Source organism: Gracilinanus agilis, chromosome 3 (assembly GCF_016433145.1).
Source record: "Gracilinanus agilis isolate LMUSP501 chromosome 3, AgileGrace, whole genome shotgun sequence".
NCBI classification, from domain to species: Eukaryota; Metazoa; Chordata; class Mammalia; order Didelphimorphia; family Didelphidae; genus Gracilinanus; species Gracilinanus agilis.
In genome coordinates this window covers 243,236,084-243,254,193 of record NC_058132.1, presented here as the reverse complement: position 1 = coordinate 243,254,193, position 18,110 = coordinate 243,236,084, and the positions used below count along the sequence as shown (strand labels likewise).

The following is an 18,110-nucleotide window of genomic DNA, read 5'->3' as shown; positions in this document are numbered from 1 at the left end:
TCAACGCAGGATTACCTATTTTCTAAGTAAACAGTTTAAGCCTAATTGTTTTTAATTAAAAAAAAATTACTTTCTGTCTTAGAATTGATACTAAGCATCTGTTTTAAGGCAGAAGAGAGATAAAGGCTAGGCAACTGGGGTTAATTTGGGGTTAAATTGGACTTTCCCAGGGTCAACCCTCTAGGAAGTATCTGGGGTCATATTTGAACTCAGGATCTCCTATCTTATAAGAGTTAAATCAATGTCCAATACTTCAAGTATTAATTTTTTAAAGTTTATTATCTTACAAAATAGAACCACATGACTAAGGTTTTCTACCTGCTCAAAAATCCCCATTCCACCAAAGTTGTGACAGGAAGGAAAGAGAACTCCACTGAATTCATATCTTATCTACATCAGCATGTAATGACAAGAAGTGAGTGGAGTGCTGGGAATTATAGTTTTGCTGGGGATCATGGTGTTTAGGGTAACAGATTCTAATTACATAATCTCTGGGCCTGGCTCCCTATCCACTGAGCCCCCCTAAACTATATATATATTTTTTATTTTAAACCCTTAACTTCTGTGTATTGACTTATAGGTGGAAGAGTGGTAAGGGTAGGCAATGGGGGTCAAGTGACTTGCCCAGGGTCACACAGCTGGGAAGTGTCTGAGGCCAGATTTGAACCTAGGACATCCTGTCTCTAGGCCTGGCTCTCAATCCACTGAGCTACCCAGCTGCCCCCTAAACTATATTTTTGACTACAAAAATTCAACTCTTTAGTAACAACACTATTGCAAAAATCAAGAGAGCTCTATCTACTGAGCCACCTAAGTGTCCTAATTACATGCTTTCTAAGATTCCTTCCAACTCCAGGATCTGTGATCCCCAAAAGTACAGAAGATCTGATACTCAGTACATTGGATAGAGCAATGGGCCTGGGAGCCAGGAAGATTTGGGTTCAAATCCTACTTCAGATATTTATTGGCTGTGTGGCCCTGGACAAGGTACTTTACCTCTAACTCTAAGATTCCTTAACTGTAAAATGTGAACAAAAAAATACCTACAAACTCACAGGGTTCTTGTGAGGATTGAATGAGATAATATTTATAAAGTGCTTTGCCATCCTTAAAGATCTGCAGAAATATTTTTGTTGTTATCTTCATGCCCTGGAAAGGACTATTTATTTACTTACCTTGAATGAACACTATTTTCTGATCAGACCTACTGTTATTACAACTGTTAATTATATTATTTTTTAAGTTCCTTAGGATCAAGTGCAGTTAATTGTCTTTAATGGGTGTTTGCTGAATGAATACATAAATTTGTGTGGATAGCTCTGGGATTTCTTGCAGAAACATGGTGCATTTGCCAGTATTGAGAAGAAAGTATGTCATAATGGAAAGAGAGGTGGCTTTGAGTCTTAGTTATACCCACTTACTATGTGTGTGAATTCTTCACTTAAATTCTGAGCTATAATTTCCTCTAAAAATGGGGATAAAAATCTTTTGTCATCTCTGCTTCAAAAGGTAGTTTTGCAGATTAAAATGAAATGATATATAGAAAGGGCTCTTTATTCACAAAGTGCTCTGTTTTGCTAGAAGGAGAAAGAGAAAGCATCAGAGAACAGTTGAAAGAGTCTCTTCTTAGCAGACCCCAGCTCCAGTTCCAGCTTCCCCCCTAATCTGTTGTGTGCCACCTGAGGTATGCCATTCTTCTCCTTTGGTCCTTTTAGGAGTTGTCATTTTTTCAGTCATATCTGACTCTATGTGACCCACTGGGATTTTTCTTGATAATGATATTGGAGTGGCTTTCCATTTCCTTCTCCAGCTCCTTTTACTGATGAGGAAATCAAGGCAAACAAGGTGAAGTGATTGGCTCAGAGTCATCCAGCTAGTAAGAATCAGAGGTCAGATTTGAACTCAAAAAGAGGAGTTTTCCTGACTCCATGCCTGGTGCTTTATCCCCTGGGCCACCCAGGTGCCTTCCTTTGGGCCTTACTTGTTTGTACAATGAAGGGATCAGACGAGATCATCCTGAACAATCTCTATTCTTTTGAACAAATGAGAGCTAGCACGAGTGGGAAGGTTTTCCTCTGACAACATATTGGTGGTATGGCCATGAGCAATTTCCTTCAATATGCCAGGAAATACCCTAAGTGTATAAAGTATAAAGGAGCTGCAGTTTGCACGTGAAGAGTTAGCCACCCAAATGAAGTCATAGATTAGACCAAAAGGAAAAAAAAAAGGTATACACTAATGCTTGTCCCTTTGGATACTGACTCTGACTTTCCTCTCCTCTGTCCAGTTCTCTCCTGTATGCCCAGTGTATACTATATAAAAATCCCAAACCAACCTTCTTTAGCATGAATTCTACAAACAATTAAGTGTCTACTCTATGTAAGGCACTGAGCTAGGCACAGAGAATAAAGAAACAAAAATGAATCAGGTCCTGCCCATGGGGAAAACTCTCAAAACAATAGATTCCAGGGCATTTCTGTTTATCTATGCTGGCTCCTGTCACTTGGGTCCAAGTGTCCGTATTTCATTCAGAAGGAAGAATACACAACCACTAATCACTTCTCCCATTCCTGCTCTGAATTCAGAGTCTCAGCTACAGATGGGAGTGTCAACTATCCTTCTTGGGGTCAAAGGCTTTCATGAACTTGCAGAAGACTTACTTTTTTTCAAGACAGGCTGGAGGAAAAACACACCATATTTTAATGAGAGTATACCAGCAAAGTAAGGCCTTAATGATGATAATAATAATAATTAATGGCACAGTTAGAGAACTGACAAATAATGGGGAACAGATGAGCCCTTCCTGGTCTCAAAAAGTCTGCATGCTTGCAGAAAATTAAACAGATCCCTTCCTGGCAGCATTAACTCAGCAGCCACAGTGATGGTCTGGTGGTGGTTGGTGGCTTTCTTTGTCAGGAGCAGAAAGTGTAGAAAGGGACAGCCCCACTCTAAGCTCCTGACTTGCCATCTGAAGGAAAATAGGGAAAATCATCTTAGTTCTGCTTTGTCCTTCAGCTGGGTTCCTTGCTGACAAGCCAGTCCTGCTGGCAGTGACAATTTCTTAGTCTATCTCTTAGGACTTCCTCCATTCTACTGAGAAAACAGATCTGTCTCACGTTATTTTCCTCTCTGTGATCTTTTAAAATTGGTTTGCATTTCACAAAATAACTAAGTCCTTCTGAGGTCCGCTACAATGGATTCTTTTTTTTTGCTTTGCTACTTCTTTGTGGAGTTCCTTATCCATTTACTGGAAGTAATAAATGTACTCAGATCATAATCTGTGGGCAATGACATTCTTTGAGGGCTAACAGAATAACATCAATGAAACATTTTATCTCTGTGATTCTGCTAGAACTATTTACACTTGACTATCTTTCTACTTGGTATCAGACTTGGGGGAAGGTGATAGGCAGGTATCTAGCTAGAAAAGCATTTATTTTTGTTATTGTTGCAGGCAACCATTATCAGAGATTTTGAAATCCTCAGGGAGGGCAATGATGGGATTTTACACATTAACACTTACTTTTAAACAGTAGTTTTTAGAGTATTTTGTAAAGATAAAGGAAAAATGAATCATTCTTTGAATAAAATCCACAACTTAGACTTTGATCAAGTTATTGGCACAATCCTTATTCCAAAAAACCAAAAAACTATGCAAATATCAGGATGACTTGATACAGCCATGAATCAAGTGACTACAAATTGCTGAAAGTAGACTATCCCTGCATTTTGTCTTTGGAGTCTCAGTGTTTAACTGTGCTTGACATAGCTGAGGCAGTTAATAAATGCTTATTTATTGATTAATTGATCTTAATAATAAGGCAAAATTCAGGTAGATAGAATGAGGGAAGAAGACCTGGCATGTCATCTCAGATTAGCATAACAAGGGGGAGGTGGGGAACCTGTGACCAAGGAATAGGGGAGGCCCAACATTTTAGAGAAAAATAGTATCTTCCTACTCTATCCTGGCTACTTGTGGTATTGGAAAAAAAAAAAAAAAGAAAGAAATGGGGAGTAAATGCTTCTATGGTTTTCTGGTTTAAAAGGCAGCTGGAGAAATTGGTTCTGTACCTCACTTTGCAGAATCATCACAGCATGGTTAAAGTGATGGTGCTCCAAGGTGGCAGAAGTTCCATAAAGCTGGGCCAAAGCAGAACCGCTCCTGAAAGAGGATAATAGGGTAAGACATTGTCCCCCCTCAGAACAGAATCCCTTGGAATTTCAGGTCTTTATTTTATTTTATTTCTTTTTAAACCCTTACCTTCTGTCTTAGAAACAAAACTGTGTATTGGTTCTAAGGCAGCAGAGTGGTAAGGGCTAGGCAATGGGGGTTGAGTGACTTGCCCGGGTCACAGGGCTGGTAAATGTCTGAGGCCAGATTTGAACCTAGGATTTCCAATATCTAGACCTGGCTCTCAATCCACTGAGCTACCCAGCTGCCCCCCTAAATTTCAGGTCTTTAGAGTAGTCTAAATACCAGCATGATACTTCCTGCAAATATGCATAGGCAAGACCAGTCCATAGTTTGCATGGTTTCTTGACTGGGTACTTGGATAACAACTTATTTAAGCACACATTGGCATATAAGGGGCAGCTAGGTGGTACTGTGGTTAGAGTTCCAGGCCTACAGTTGGGAGTGGAGTCAGGAAGGCTCATTTTTATAAGTTCAAATCTGGCCTCAGACATTTTCCAGTTGGGTGATCCTGGGCAAGTGACTTAACCCTATTTGTCTCAGTTTCTTCATCTGTAAGATGAGCTAGAGCAGAAAATTTCAAGCCATTCCAATATCTTTGCCTAGAAAATCCCAAATGAGGTCACGAAGAGTCTGACACAACAGAAACAACTGAAAACAACAAAACTACATTTTAAAATGTCAGGTTAAGCAAGTAAAATCTGTTAGAGGCCAGACTACAAAATGGTTGAAAACAGAAAGTTTAGACTTTATTACTAAGACATATGTAAAGGCCTCAAACAGGTAGCAGAAATCTCATATGCTAAAATGTGGTGCTTTACTATTGAAAATAAGGCATTTGGCTTTGCCTAGACCATCTTTTCTCTTTTTTTTCACACAGTTGTTCTTTATTTTAACAAAGGTGTTGTCTGCTTGCCTAGATCAGAACTGCTTAGACATAGCATATTAAAGACTTATAGGGAATTATGCAAAACAAATTAAGCAAGACCAGGAAAACAATCTACATAGTGACCACAATGTAAACAAAAGGAATTATGGCAAAATGATTGAAATTGAAAGCTATAAAAATATATTGGCCCAACCATGAGCTCCCCAAAAGGGATAGGAAGATATCTCCTTCCTATATCTCTTCCTTGGGCTTGGGGGAACAGGGATGCATTGGTGCAGAACACTAAACACGTCAGACTTTTTCAAAGCATTGGTTACTTTTGCTAAGCTGGTTTATTTATTTTTTTGTTCTTCTTTTGGAATTTTTGTTATAAGGGATGACCCTCTGGGAGAGTGATAGTTTGGGAAATATAGATGGTTTAAAACAAATAATACCAAATAAAAATTATTATTCCTGAAAAGAGTAAAGATTTAGAAAAACCTATGATCAGAAAAGAAAAATCATTGGATTTAGGCCAAGGATCTGTGCAAGGAATAATCTTTCTTTTCTCTCTCTTTTGTAATTTATTTCACTAGGGAGAAAGGATACCAGAGCTGGAAACATATAGGGACAGGCTTTTCCTTAAAGGAATGGTTAGCAGACAGTGAATGGTCTCCTGTTTATTAATAATACATCACGGAAATACCCTATTTTTCCTCCCCCCCTGTCCCAACCCAAATACCTGGCAGACTGACAGTTAGAAATCACAAATCCAGTAAAAATTGTGCCCCTTATGTAGTGAAGGAGGTTGTCTGAATTCACCAAGCAGAGAAAGCAGAAATATTTAGTTAAAGATTAGGGAGTCCTGTACCTGATAATGTTTTCATTAGCTCACAATAAACCAATTAATAACCTGCATTCATTAAGTGTTTTTTTCTATACTAGGTACTGTTCTAGGCAGAGTGATAAAGAAAAATATGAAATAATCCCCACTTTCAAGGAGCTTATAATCTACTGGGAGGATATAATATAGTTCCAGTTTGGTAAACAAAGGGTACATATATGTATACACACATATGAATGTCTATACGTGGTATATATTAAAGTGATTTTTTAGGAGGCATTAGCAATTCTGGTAATCAGAAAAGGCCCTTTAAATAATGGGACACTTGAACAGTGTCTTGAAAAGAATTAGAGATTATAAAATGTAAAGATGGAGGACATTCAAAGTCATGACATAGATTGGGATAATTTATACAAAGTCTTAGAGATAGGAGATAGATTGTTGGATAGGGGAAATAGCAAACACACCAGTTTTACTGGAATGCAAAGTATGTGTAATCAGCCTAGAAAAGTGGCTAGAGCTGGATTGTGAAGACCTTTATATGCCAATCAGAGGAGTTTGGGTTTAATCTAGAAAGCACTTACTGTAGGACCTTTGACTCTTCTTAAATGCAAAGTGATATGGCCCAACCTATGCTTTAGGAATATGAATTTGGCAGCTAGATGAAGGACAGGTTAGAAACCGAAGAGATTGGAAGCAAGGAGATTAAGAGGCTGTTTCGAAAGTAGAGGTAAAAGATGATGAAAATCTAAACTAGGATGAAAGCCATGTTAGAAAGATGGGAATGCATAGAAGAGACACTTAAGAGGTAGAACTGACAATATTTGATAACCGATTGAATATGAAGGAGTGAGTGAGAATGAAGATTTGGATATGGCTTATACACTGTGAACGTTGGTGACTATGTCCTGACTAGTACAAATAATGAATCATGTGAAGTGATTAGAAGTGATTATATGTATTTGAATTGAAGGTTATAATTATGTACAATATAGTAATTGGTTCCAGAATAATGGGAATATGCAATATGAATTCAAATAATATGACCACTTCTCTGGATTCATTATTTGTAGAAATCAGGACCTAGCTATGCCTGCCCAGCAGAAACAGGAAGTTAGAAAGGAAGTGAGTTTAGAGGGAAAGTAAATGAGCTCAGTTTTAGAGATGTTGAATTTAAGATGACCATGACATTCAAATGGAAATGTCTAGCAGGAAATCAGAGCTGTGGAAGCTTGGTAGAAACATGAATACTTAATACGTAGATTTTGGAGTCATCTAAGTAGAGAAGATCAGGAAATTTGTGAGAAAAGATGAAATCATGTTGGAATAGTGTATAGATTTAGAAGAGAAGACATAGGGCAGGGCCCTTTACAAAGCATAAGAGGGGTGATATCAATGATTATTCTGTGAAAGAGACTGGAAAGAATTGTTTGGATGTCTAGGAAGAGTATCACATTAGGGAAAAGTCATGAAAACCTTGAGGAAAGAGAGTATATAGAAGGAATATCTAGCATTTTTAGGAGTTTGGTTATGAAAGAGAAGAGAGATATGAAAAAGCTTAAAAAGATGATAGGAAGAAAAGTAACAAGCATTTAATAGCTCTTGTTCTTGAGCCAGATATTGTGTTAAGCAAGGAGAATACAAATGTAAGCAAAAGGAAAGATAGTCCCTGACCTCCATGGGATACATTCTAATGGGAGAGGAAAACACATAAAAGAGAGCTGAAAAATGGGCTGAGAGAGGAGGGAAGCCAGTAGGGGAAGGAAGGACAGTCTGGGTTCCTTGGCAAAATGGAGGCTCCAAGAGGAGCTTACCAAAGGGATGGAGGAGGGGGTCCTTACAGTAAGAGGTTCCATGATTAGAAGCCCAAAGCGAATGTTGGATGTTCCAGGGTGAGAAGAGAATCCAGGTGCTAAGAGAAGTTCCAGGAAGAGATAGCAAAATTTGGAAGTCCAAGAATCAGGAAAAGGGTTGGGTAATGGTAGGGTAAATTGATTTTTTTTTAAGGATGGAGATATTTGTGTGTGTGTTAGCAGACAGTAAGGAAGGAAGGAGCTAGCAGGTAGGGAAATGTTGAAAATTACAGGGGGAGGATGATTAATGGAAGAATCTGCCAGAGAAGAGAGGAGGAGGGAATGAGATCAAGGGCTGAAAGTGAGGCTAGCTGTGAAAATATCCATCTTTTTATCAAAGAGTGGAATAAAAGAGGAGAGAATAGAGATTATTTGAAATATGAAACTGGGAGAAAAAAGGGAGCTCATGAAGGATGATTCAATTTATTCAGTGAAGTATGAGACAAGATGCTCTGAAAGAAGGCTAGTATAGTGGCTTGAGTAGAGAAGAGACAGTTTAGAACTGCTGCTCTGGAGAGTTGTGATAGAAAGTCAACCAAAGAAGAATGAAAAAGATTGGCATGAAGCCAATCTAAAAGGCTAAATTGAGATATAAAATATAAATTTACAGTGGTCTCAAGTTAATTGTGCTATTGTGTATCTCACTCTAGTGTTGTGAGTAAGAGTTGGGGAAGGCAGATGATAAGTGGTAATCCTGGGTTGGGATTTAAGGCACGAGTGTTAATAAGACATTTGGGCAAAAGAGCAGAGATTAAAGGAGAGTATAAAGTTGGACTAAAAGTTTAATTTTGAAGGCAAAGTGATATTTCCAGAGAAAACTGATGGCCTGGGAGAGCAAGAAGGGATACTGTAACTGGAGTTTATGGTGATGATGAAAAATGGATTTAGCAAGAGTAGGGCACAAGGAGAGATAGAAGGATACGAAATTTTGGTCACAAAAAGGAATTTTGGCATCATGGATTATGGAGGTGGAAGACTTGTGGATATGACAAGAGAAAGCATATAATCAGCCCTATATATGGGCAAGGTGGAGAAAGAAAGTGGAGTGAATGTACAGATTATGGGAAATGAGGAGGTTGATGGACTAGAAAGTAAGAGCATTTGAGGGGACAAAAATATGTAAACTGATATTTCCCATGCTTCATTAAGGCAGTAACCTACAAAATTCAGTGGTATCTGTAACTTGATACTTGTGATTTGGCATCTTGCCTCCATTCATAAATTATTATTGGGAAATGTTGGTCTTCATAATTGGAATACTTCCAAGACTAAGTGAACCAAAGATCTCCCATCCATATTGTTTTATTTCTTTCCCCTTTCATCCATTCATGTGAGTCAACATGTCTCTTGGAACACATCCATTTGGGTCTGTTCCAAGAAGTAGTTTTTCAACTCTGTTTCTTTCTAGACCTAATATCTCTGATGACCCCAGTTTCTCATCTCCAACTGCCTATTAGACATCTTGACATGTGTGTCCTGTAGACATTTTAAATTCAACATGTCCAAAACTGAACTCATTATCTTTCCTCCCAAGCTCTCCTCTCTTCCAAACTTTATTATGATTGTTCAGTGAAACACCATCTTATCAGACCTACAGGTTCACAATCTAGGTGATATTTTGACTCTTCATTATCTCTTACCCCCATATTCAAATATATTGCCAATGTCTGTATTTTTCAATGTAATTTCTCTAGGATACTTACCCTTTTCTCCTCTGATACTGCCACCATCTTGCTACAGGACCTCATTTTCTTCTGCCTGAACTGCTGCAATAGCTGGTTGGTGAACCTATTTGCCACAAGTCCTTCTTCATTCCACTCCACTCTCCATTTAGTTGCCAAAGTGACCTTTCTAAAGCACAGGCCTGATCATGTTAGGCCCTTCCTTACTCAGTAACATCCAATGGTTCTCTATCATGTCCAGAATCAAATACGCAAACCTAAGCTTGCCATTCAAAGCCCTTCATAACTTAGCTGATTCTCTGATCTGTTCAGTCTTCTTAGACCTTACATCCCACTACATATTCTTTGATCTAGTGACATTAGCCTCCTTATTGTTCCTGAGATGACACAGTACATCTCCCAACTCCATTAATTTTCTCTCATTGTCCCCCATGTCTGAAATGCTCTCTCTCCTCATCTCTTCACACTGGCTTCCTTGGCTTTCTCCAAAGCCCAACCAAAATCTCACCTTCTACAGGACAACATTCCAAATCTGTCTTAATTCTAGTGCTTCTCCTCTCTTGATTATTGATGATTCTATGTTTTGTTTTATATTACATTACATCCCCCATTAGACTGAGAACTCAAGGGCAGTAACTGTCTTTTTCCTTTCTTTTTACCCCCAGTAGTTAGCATAATGCTTGGCACATAGTAGGCATTTAAATATTTATTGACTGACTATGTGACTGACAGATAGCAGGAATCATTGACAGAAGAGCTTTGTGTATATGTACATATACACACATGTGTACATGAATGTAATATCTATATATGTACATATGGATATATGTACACATGTTGATACATACATATAAACGTTATTTATATGTATAAACTCCTTTCACCATCAAGGACAGTGGAGTCACCACATTTGGGTGATAATTTTATAACCTTGGAAGTGCTTATGGAAAAAGTAGAAATGGCATTAAAGAAAACAAATATTGGGGAAAGCAGATGTACTTAGAGTAAGGAAATACTGAAGAGATCTTTGAGAAAAGAGATAGTTTTAAGGGTATTGAGGGATCGGTTCTCAACATATCATAAGGAAGAAACAATACTAAAGACAAGGGGAAAAAGTCAAAAGTCTTATTACTACCAAAAAAAGTGACCAAGAGAACATCAATAACTACTGACTCAATTATATAACATTTTTGTAAGATAATGTGTTTACACATAGAGACATGAGAGTATTAGGAAGCAACAGGCAGTCTTTTTATAAATAATTTTCCATGGTGAAACCAGTTTTAATCACATAATTGATTGAAAGCTATAGAGAACACAATCCTCTTATTGTTTGTCAACTATAAAAAAAGTATTTGTTTCAGTGAAATAAAATAGAGCTTTAAAGTTTCTCCTTTAATAAGATGTCTCATGCATTTATCGATATTAGACAATTTTTCTTGAAAGATACAACAACTTTGTTTGAAGATCCTCTGATCATTAATATCAATGGAGGCATAAAACAAGGAGATTCATACTTGCCAAAGAGGGTCTTCACTACTGGCACAGAGGAGAATATCAAAACAATGGGGCTTTTATTATATACCTAGATTGCCTACCTTGAAGGTACCCTTAAATGGTCTTTGGAGGATGCTGCCTAGATTGCCTAACATAGAGGCCCTCTGCATCCCATAATATGTGGGTGGAGGTGACTTCCTTTGATTGACTGTTTAACCAGAACAGGCTGCATCTTTAAAACTAGAAAGACGGAGACAGGTGTTCCTTCTGTTAAGCTCTTCTTGTGTCTGGAGGGTCATCATTCACCCACTGCACAGGTCCCATGAATATGGGGTGTGTATTTTGTTCTGTTTCATTATTCCTTTTCAGATTCAGGTGCTGGTGGATTAGGAATTGGATTAGGGAATGGATTAGGGAATGAGATCCAGGGTGACCTTGGATCTAGGACTGTAGGTGGGCTGTTGAAGCATACCAGTCCAACAGGGAAATCTTGAGAAACCAGGGTGCCTAGAATTGAACCTGATAACTTAGAAAATAACATAAAACTATCAAGTAGTCAGAAAACCCACTCTTTAATCAGGAGAAAAGGGATAAAAGTTAAATATTCTGGCCATCACACAGAGTCATGAGCTGAATACCACACAGAACCAAAAAGACTCTGGGAACCATACCCCTTGGAGAAAACACAGCTCAAAGCCCATTCCTCCCTGGGAGATAACACCATGTTAAGTGTCAACTCCTCTGGGAGAAGACACAGCTCTTAGTGCCAACTCCGAAGAGACACTGAATCCCAGAGTCTCTTTATACCTTTTGGGAAGCCTAAAAAGACTAACCACAAATAGGTGTGTTTGCTCTTTGCAGCCTATAGCTATGGTATTAGGGACCGGTCAGCTGTAACAAATTAAAGACAAAGGTCAAATTTGGGAGCTGAACTTCTGGAGAAGAAGTTCATCCAATAAAGAAGCCTCCAAAACAAAAAGGTGATTAACATTCAAATCAAAATAGGGGTGCTTGGCACTGGGATTTCTTCAAAGGTAAAGGTAAACTGAGGCATCCATATTTCATGTTGACAAACCCAAGTGCAACCTTTGAACTTAAAACCAGGACTGTGTGCATTACTGGAAGTGAGCAAATTTCTGAACCTTATTCCTTTCTCTTTCCCAAAGTTTTTTTTTTTTAATTTATTTTTTATTTTATAATAAAAGATTTTTCCATGGTAACATGATTCATGTTCTTACTCTTCCCTCCACCCTCCCATCCCCCGTAGCCAACCCGCATTTCCACTGGTTTTTACATGTGCCATCAAGACTTATTTCCATATTGTTGATAGTTACACTGGTTGTTGAGAGTCTATATCTAGCAGGGGTCGGCAATGTATGGCTCTCAAGCCATATCTGGCTCTTTTGAGGGCCAGATATGGCTCTTTCTGCAGGAGCCATAAAGTCAATTTTTTTCAGGCGCTGTTACAGGAGCGTGCACTGTGAGCACTGTACGGCTCTCACGAAATTACATTTTAAAAATGTGGTGTTTATGGTTCTCATGGCCAAAAAGGTTGCCGACCCCTGCTCTAGAGCAACTGGGGTGGTTGTTTAGAGTCTATATCCCAAATCATATCCGCAACAACCCATGTGTTCAAGCAATTGTTTTTCTTCTGTGTTTTTACTGCCATAGTTCCTCCTCTGAATGTGGATAGTGTTCTTTTTCATAGGTCCCTCAGAATTGTCCCGGATCATTGCATTGCTGCTAGTACAGGTGTCCATTACATTTGATTTTACCGCAGCGTATCAGTCTCTGTGTACAATGTTCTTCTAGTTCTGCTCCTTTCACTCTGCATCAGTTGCTGGAGGTCATTCCAGTTCACATGGAATTCCTCCAGTTCATTATTCCTTTGAGCACAATAGTATTCCATCACCAACAGATACCACAATTTGTACATCCATTCCCCAATTGAAGGGCATACCCTTGTTTTCTGGTTTTTTGCCACTACAAAGAGTGCAGCTATAAAGATTTTTGTACAAGTCTTTTTCCTTATGATCTCTTTGGGGTACAAACCCAGCAGTGGTATGGCTGGATCAAAGGGTAGACAGACTTTTAAAGCCCTTTGAGCATAGTTCCAAATTGCCATCCAGAATGGTTGGATCAATTTACAACTACACCAGCAATGTATCAATGTCCCAATTTTACCACATGTCCTCCAACATTCACCACTTTCCTTTGCTGTCATGTTAGCCAGTCTGCTAGGTGTGAGGTGGTACCTCAGAATTGTTTTGATTTGCATTTCTCTAATTATAAGAGATTTAGAACACTTTTTCATGTGCTTATTGATAGTTTTGATTTCTTTATCTGAAAATTGCCTTTTCATGTCCCTTGCCCATTTATCAATTGGGGAATGGCTTGATATTTTGTACAATTGATTTAGCTCACCCATTCTGAATTTATCTTGGTGTAGGGTGTGAGATGTTGATCTAAACCTAATCTCTCCCATATTGTTTTCCAATTTTCCCAACAGTTTTTGTCAAATAGTGGATTTTTGTCCCAAAAGTTGGGCTCTTTGGGTTTATCATAGATTGTCTTGCTGAGGTCATTTACCCCAAGTCTATTCCACTGATCCTCCCTTTTGTCTCTTAGCTAATACCATATTGTTTTGATGACCACTGCTTTATAGTATAGTTTAAGATCTGGCACTGCTAGAACACCTTCCTTCATGGTTTGTTTTTTTTCATTATTTCCCTTGATATTCTTTGATATCCCAAAGTCTTGAGGTTCTGCAAAGGAGAAGAAGTAAAGCCCCATGTGTTGGGGAATACATTTGTATATATGTGATTATACTTTTGGATTTGAATATTCTTTTGTAGAATTCAGTTTGTTAATGATTAAATGAAACTGGGGTGTGGGAGAGCTACACCTAAACTTGGGGAGCACCATCAGTGGGTGCTTAGAGCCATTTGCAGAGAGTCTAGACATCTCCAAACAAGAGTACTAGAAAAACCTGGGAGACAGGTATAAACGTAATGAATCTGGCCTTTCAGGCAGTGAGAGCCAAAGTAGTCAGTGTTACATAAATTAAAGTGGGAGTTCCTCTAGGTTATGAAGTCCTCTAATATTACAGTTTACTGATGATATTTTGCTGAGTGCATCAAGAAATGAAAAAATTATTATATAACTTCCAAAACGTATCTCATAATCATTAAATACAGTTTAGTTTACCCATCCACCCAGGAAAATCAAGTAGATCAAATATGATGGATTATCATATACACATAATTGGATGATCTATAGAGTTTTTCTGCATATGTATAGATGTAAATAGTATTCCATGACTTCTAGTCATTCTGTATTATATTAAAATATTAATAGAACTTTGCAATTCCACAAAGGCAATCCAATCTACTCTACTCCTGTTCACTTTGGGGTCTAATTCATTTTCCATTTGCACTGACTATTGCCAAGTTCTTTTAATGCTCTTAAGTGTCTTCCTGAAACTAGAGCTTATGTTTATTTTTTTTTTAAAACCATTACCTTCTGTTTTGGAATCAATACCATGTATGGGTTCCAAGGTAGAAAAGCAGTAAGGCCTAGGCAATGGGGATAAGCGACAGGGTCCCAAAGGTAGGAAATATCTAAGGCTATATTTGAATCCAGGACCTCCAGTTTCTAGACCAGATTTTCAATCCACTCAGCTACTTACCTGCCCACTTGCTTACATTTTTAATTCCAAGTTTCTTCAGAATCCTCTTCTTGAGTTCAAATCTGCCATCAATGAATGGTAAACCTACTAGTGATGAGATAGATGCTCTATACCAGTGATTCCCAAAGTGGGCACTACTGCCCCCTGGTGGGTGATACAACGATCCAGGAGAGCAGTGATGGCCACAGGTGCATTTATCTTTCCTATTAATTTCTATTAAAATTTAAAAAATTAATTTCCAGGGGGCTAAGTAATATTTTTTCCGGAAAGGGGGCGGTCGGCCAAAAAAGTTTGGGAACCACTGCTCTATACCTAACTAGTTAGCCCTTGGCAGATGACTCAGGCAGTCACAGAAAATATAAGCAAAGTTTTTTTAGCTTGGTAGACCCTATTAGATTGAATGTGTATATATGAATATCTATGTCTTGTCATCTATCTATCTATCTATCTATCTATCTATCTATCTATCTAAAATACACACGAGTTGCACACTGGCACATTCATTGGCCAAATCTTATTCTGAACATTAAAAGATAAATTTCTGAATACATGATGTAATGAAAACAGCTAAAAACTGGGAGTCAAGAAACCACTGGGTTAAAAGGTTAGCCTGGAATCTCACTGTATAGCCTTGAGTAAGCCATTTAAATTCTCTAAGTCTTAGTTACCTCACCTATAAAATGTGCATGATAATGATTTGAGCATAATCTATCCCTGAGGGCTATGGTGAAAGTCAAATGAAATATAGCTATGAAATTCTGCATTGTTTTTTTGTTCAGTTCTGTTTGACTCTTTGTATCCCTATTTGGGATTTTCTTGGCAAAGGAATTGGAGTGGTTTGTCATTTCCTTCTCCAGCTCATTTTACAAAAGAGGAAATTGAGTCAAATAGCATTAAGTGACTTGCCTAGGGTCATACCAGCTAAGTGTCTGAGGCCACATTCCAACTCAGGAAGATGAGTCTTATTTATAATTATAATTACAAGCACAATTATAATATGTACTATATATTTAAAATATATAGGTATACATATATATACGCATAAACATATTTCATACATCCATGTCATATGCATCTATAGTTCTATTCATGAAATATATTGATAATAAATTGTTACATAATGGAATGCATTAACATTATTTTTCCTTTGTGCAAAGGACAATAGCATCAGAAAACAAACAAACAAACTTAGAGAAACAATTTTTAAAAAGTAAATGAAATGCTGGTCTTTCAGGCAGGCATTCCCTATTTTTAGGGGCTCAAACAAGTAAGTGGGCAAAGAGAATAACAATGTGAAAGGAAGTATTTATCAGTGACTTTCCTGAGTATGTGTATTCTTAAAAGAAGACAACTGAATGCAATATAGCACCTGGCTTAAAACATTCTAGGAGGCAACTTAAAGGAGGAAAGACTATGAAATGTAATTATGAAATTGAGGACTGTTGGGAGGTGGAGGGGAATGGGATTGGACTGTCACCGTAGATTAATGTATACCAGTATTTCACTTCTGGGACGCAGCCTAAAGCGACAAGATGGGTTTTCATTCCCAAGAAATGAGTAGAAGAGATTATGCTAGAAATGAATAGAAGGAGTCTCCTAGGAGAATATACTACAAAGCTGCGCCATACTGATATTTAATCATCAGGGGCAGCTGTAATAGAGAGGGGGCTGACTGGGAAACATCATCCCTAGAGAAAACAGGGCAGAGGTGTATTAACAGAGCAATTTCAAAGGACCATGGTATTGCTGCCTTCCCATGACTATTGATCATTCATTGCTCTCACACCAATACTTAAAATTAAAGATAAAATATGAAAATGCAAAGGTTCATTCATCAGTAAGACTGAAATAATACATCACACATGTTATTAATTCACCTATAATTCTCTTTTTGAGAGGAATTTTGCCCTCTCCCTTGGCATTTGTTCAGATTCTTCAACAATTTCTTTATAGCCTGATATGAAAACACCTATGTTTGTGCATTTAAATCCTCTATTTCCAAATCACCTGAGAAATAAAGATTGATAAATTTTTCCTGGAGGAAAGATTTGAACACTGGCGCATTCACTGACCATCTCTTATTCTGAATGTTCAAAGGCAGGTTTTGGAATGCATGGTGTAATAAAAATAGTAAGAGAGTAGGAATCAAGTGGTCTACTGGGTTCAAATCTCAGCCCAGAAACTCATTATATTATCTTAAGTAAACCATTTAATTTCTCTAAGCCTTAGTTTCCTCATGTATAAAATGGGAGTGATGATGATTCTAGCACAATCCACCCCTGAGGGTTGTTGTGAGGGTCAAATGAAATATCACAGGCAAAAGCCTTTAGTAACTATGAAATTCTGCATAATTATAAGCTATAATTAAAAGTGTCCATTATAGTCGAGGGGAAAAAGGTAGTGTGCAGTATATCACGGAGCGTCCTCAGTATCAAAGTGACTCTAATTGGTGCAAAGCTATTGACGATTTTGTAAAGGGGTATAGACGTGCTGAAAATATGTGTGAGATGAATATGCCTGCATGGAAAACACATCAGCTAATTTCACATTAAATACATAATGCAGATCTCACATGACGTGAGGATAAAATAAAATAAAAGCTTTTTACCCGTGATTTAAAAAAAAAAATTACACCTAGGATTTCATCCTTGTTAGGAGCTCTTCTCCAGAAAAACTGCTTCTCTGAATGTACCTAATAGTCTTAGAGAGTCAGTGAGATGTTAAGTGACTTATATAGAATCTCATGGCCAATAGATGTCAATGGTGAGACTTGGAACCATCTTCTTGAGAGAGGCCAACTCTCCAAGCAATCTTTTATAATGTCTTGATATTTATTAAACATTTCAGGAGTTGGATGACCCTGGGTGAATGATTTAACAGCTCTAAACTTCTGTTTCCTCATCTATAAAATAAAGGGATTGTACCAGATAATCACTACGATCCTGTCCATCTCTGTGCCACTGTGATTCTAAGTCGTGGGCTGTGGGTGTCAAAAAATAAATGCAGTAACAATTCACTTAACTATTGGACACTTCTCTTTCTGGTAATCTGAGCTATCCAGAGTATGGCTGAGCAGCTAACCTGGGCATGCACCAAGGCACACGTACATTCCTCATTGGGGGAGGCTCCCACGTCCTCACTCATTTGTTGTTGCTCAGTCCTTTTAAATCATGCTTAACTCTTCATGACCCCATTTGGGGTTTTCTTGGCAAAGATTCTGGAGTGATCTGCCATTTTCTTCTCACCTCATTTGACAGATAAGGAAACTGAGGCAGACAGTTTAAAGGCTTACTCAGGGTCACACAGCTAGCAACTGTCTGAGGGCTCATTTATTCCACGTACAATTCTAACCACTTTGGTTATTTTGTTTTCATGGCTTGGGGCAGTTTATAAGAAGCTTATTACAAGTAGTGGTCAGAAGAGAGAGAGAGAGGAAAGAAAAGTAAGGAGAGGGAGGATTCCAGAAGCAGCTATAGTTATTGTTGC

At 38.0% G+C, this 18,110-nt stretch overlaps 1 protein-coding gene across 1 annotated transcript in view; it reads right to left on the bottom strand.

Annotated features, from left to right (window-relative positions):
• The window catches only part of PDE11A (phosphodiesterase 11A), a 532,399-nt gene that overhangs the window by 78,343 nt on the left and 435,946 nt on the right, over positions 1-18,110 (bottom strand). The window contains exon 15 of the mRNA XM_044669081.1: positions 4,072-4,162. Within this exon, the coding sequence (XP_044525016.1) occupies positions 4,072-4,162 (91 nt within the window). The remainder of the gene's footprint in view (positions 1-4,071; positions 4,163-18,110) is intronic.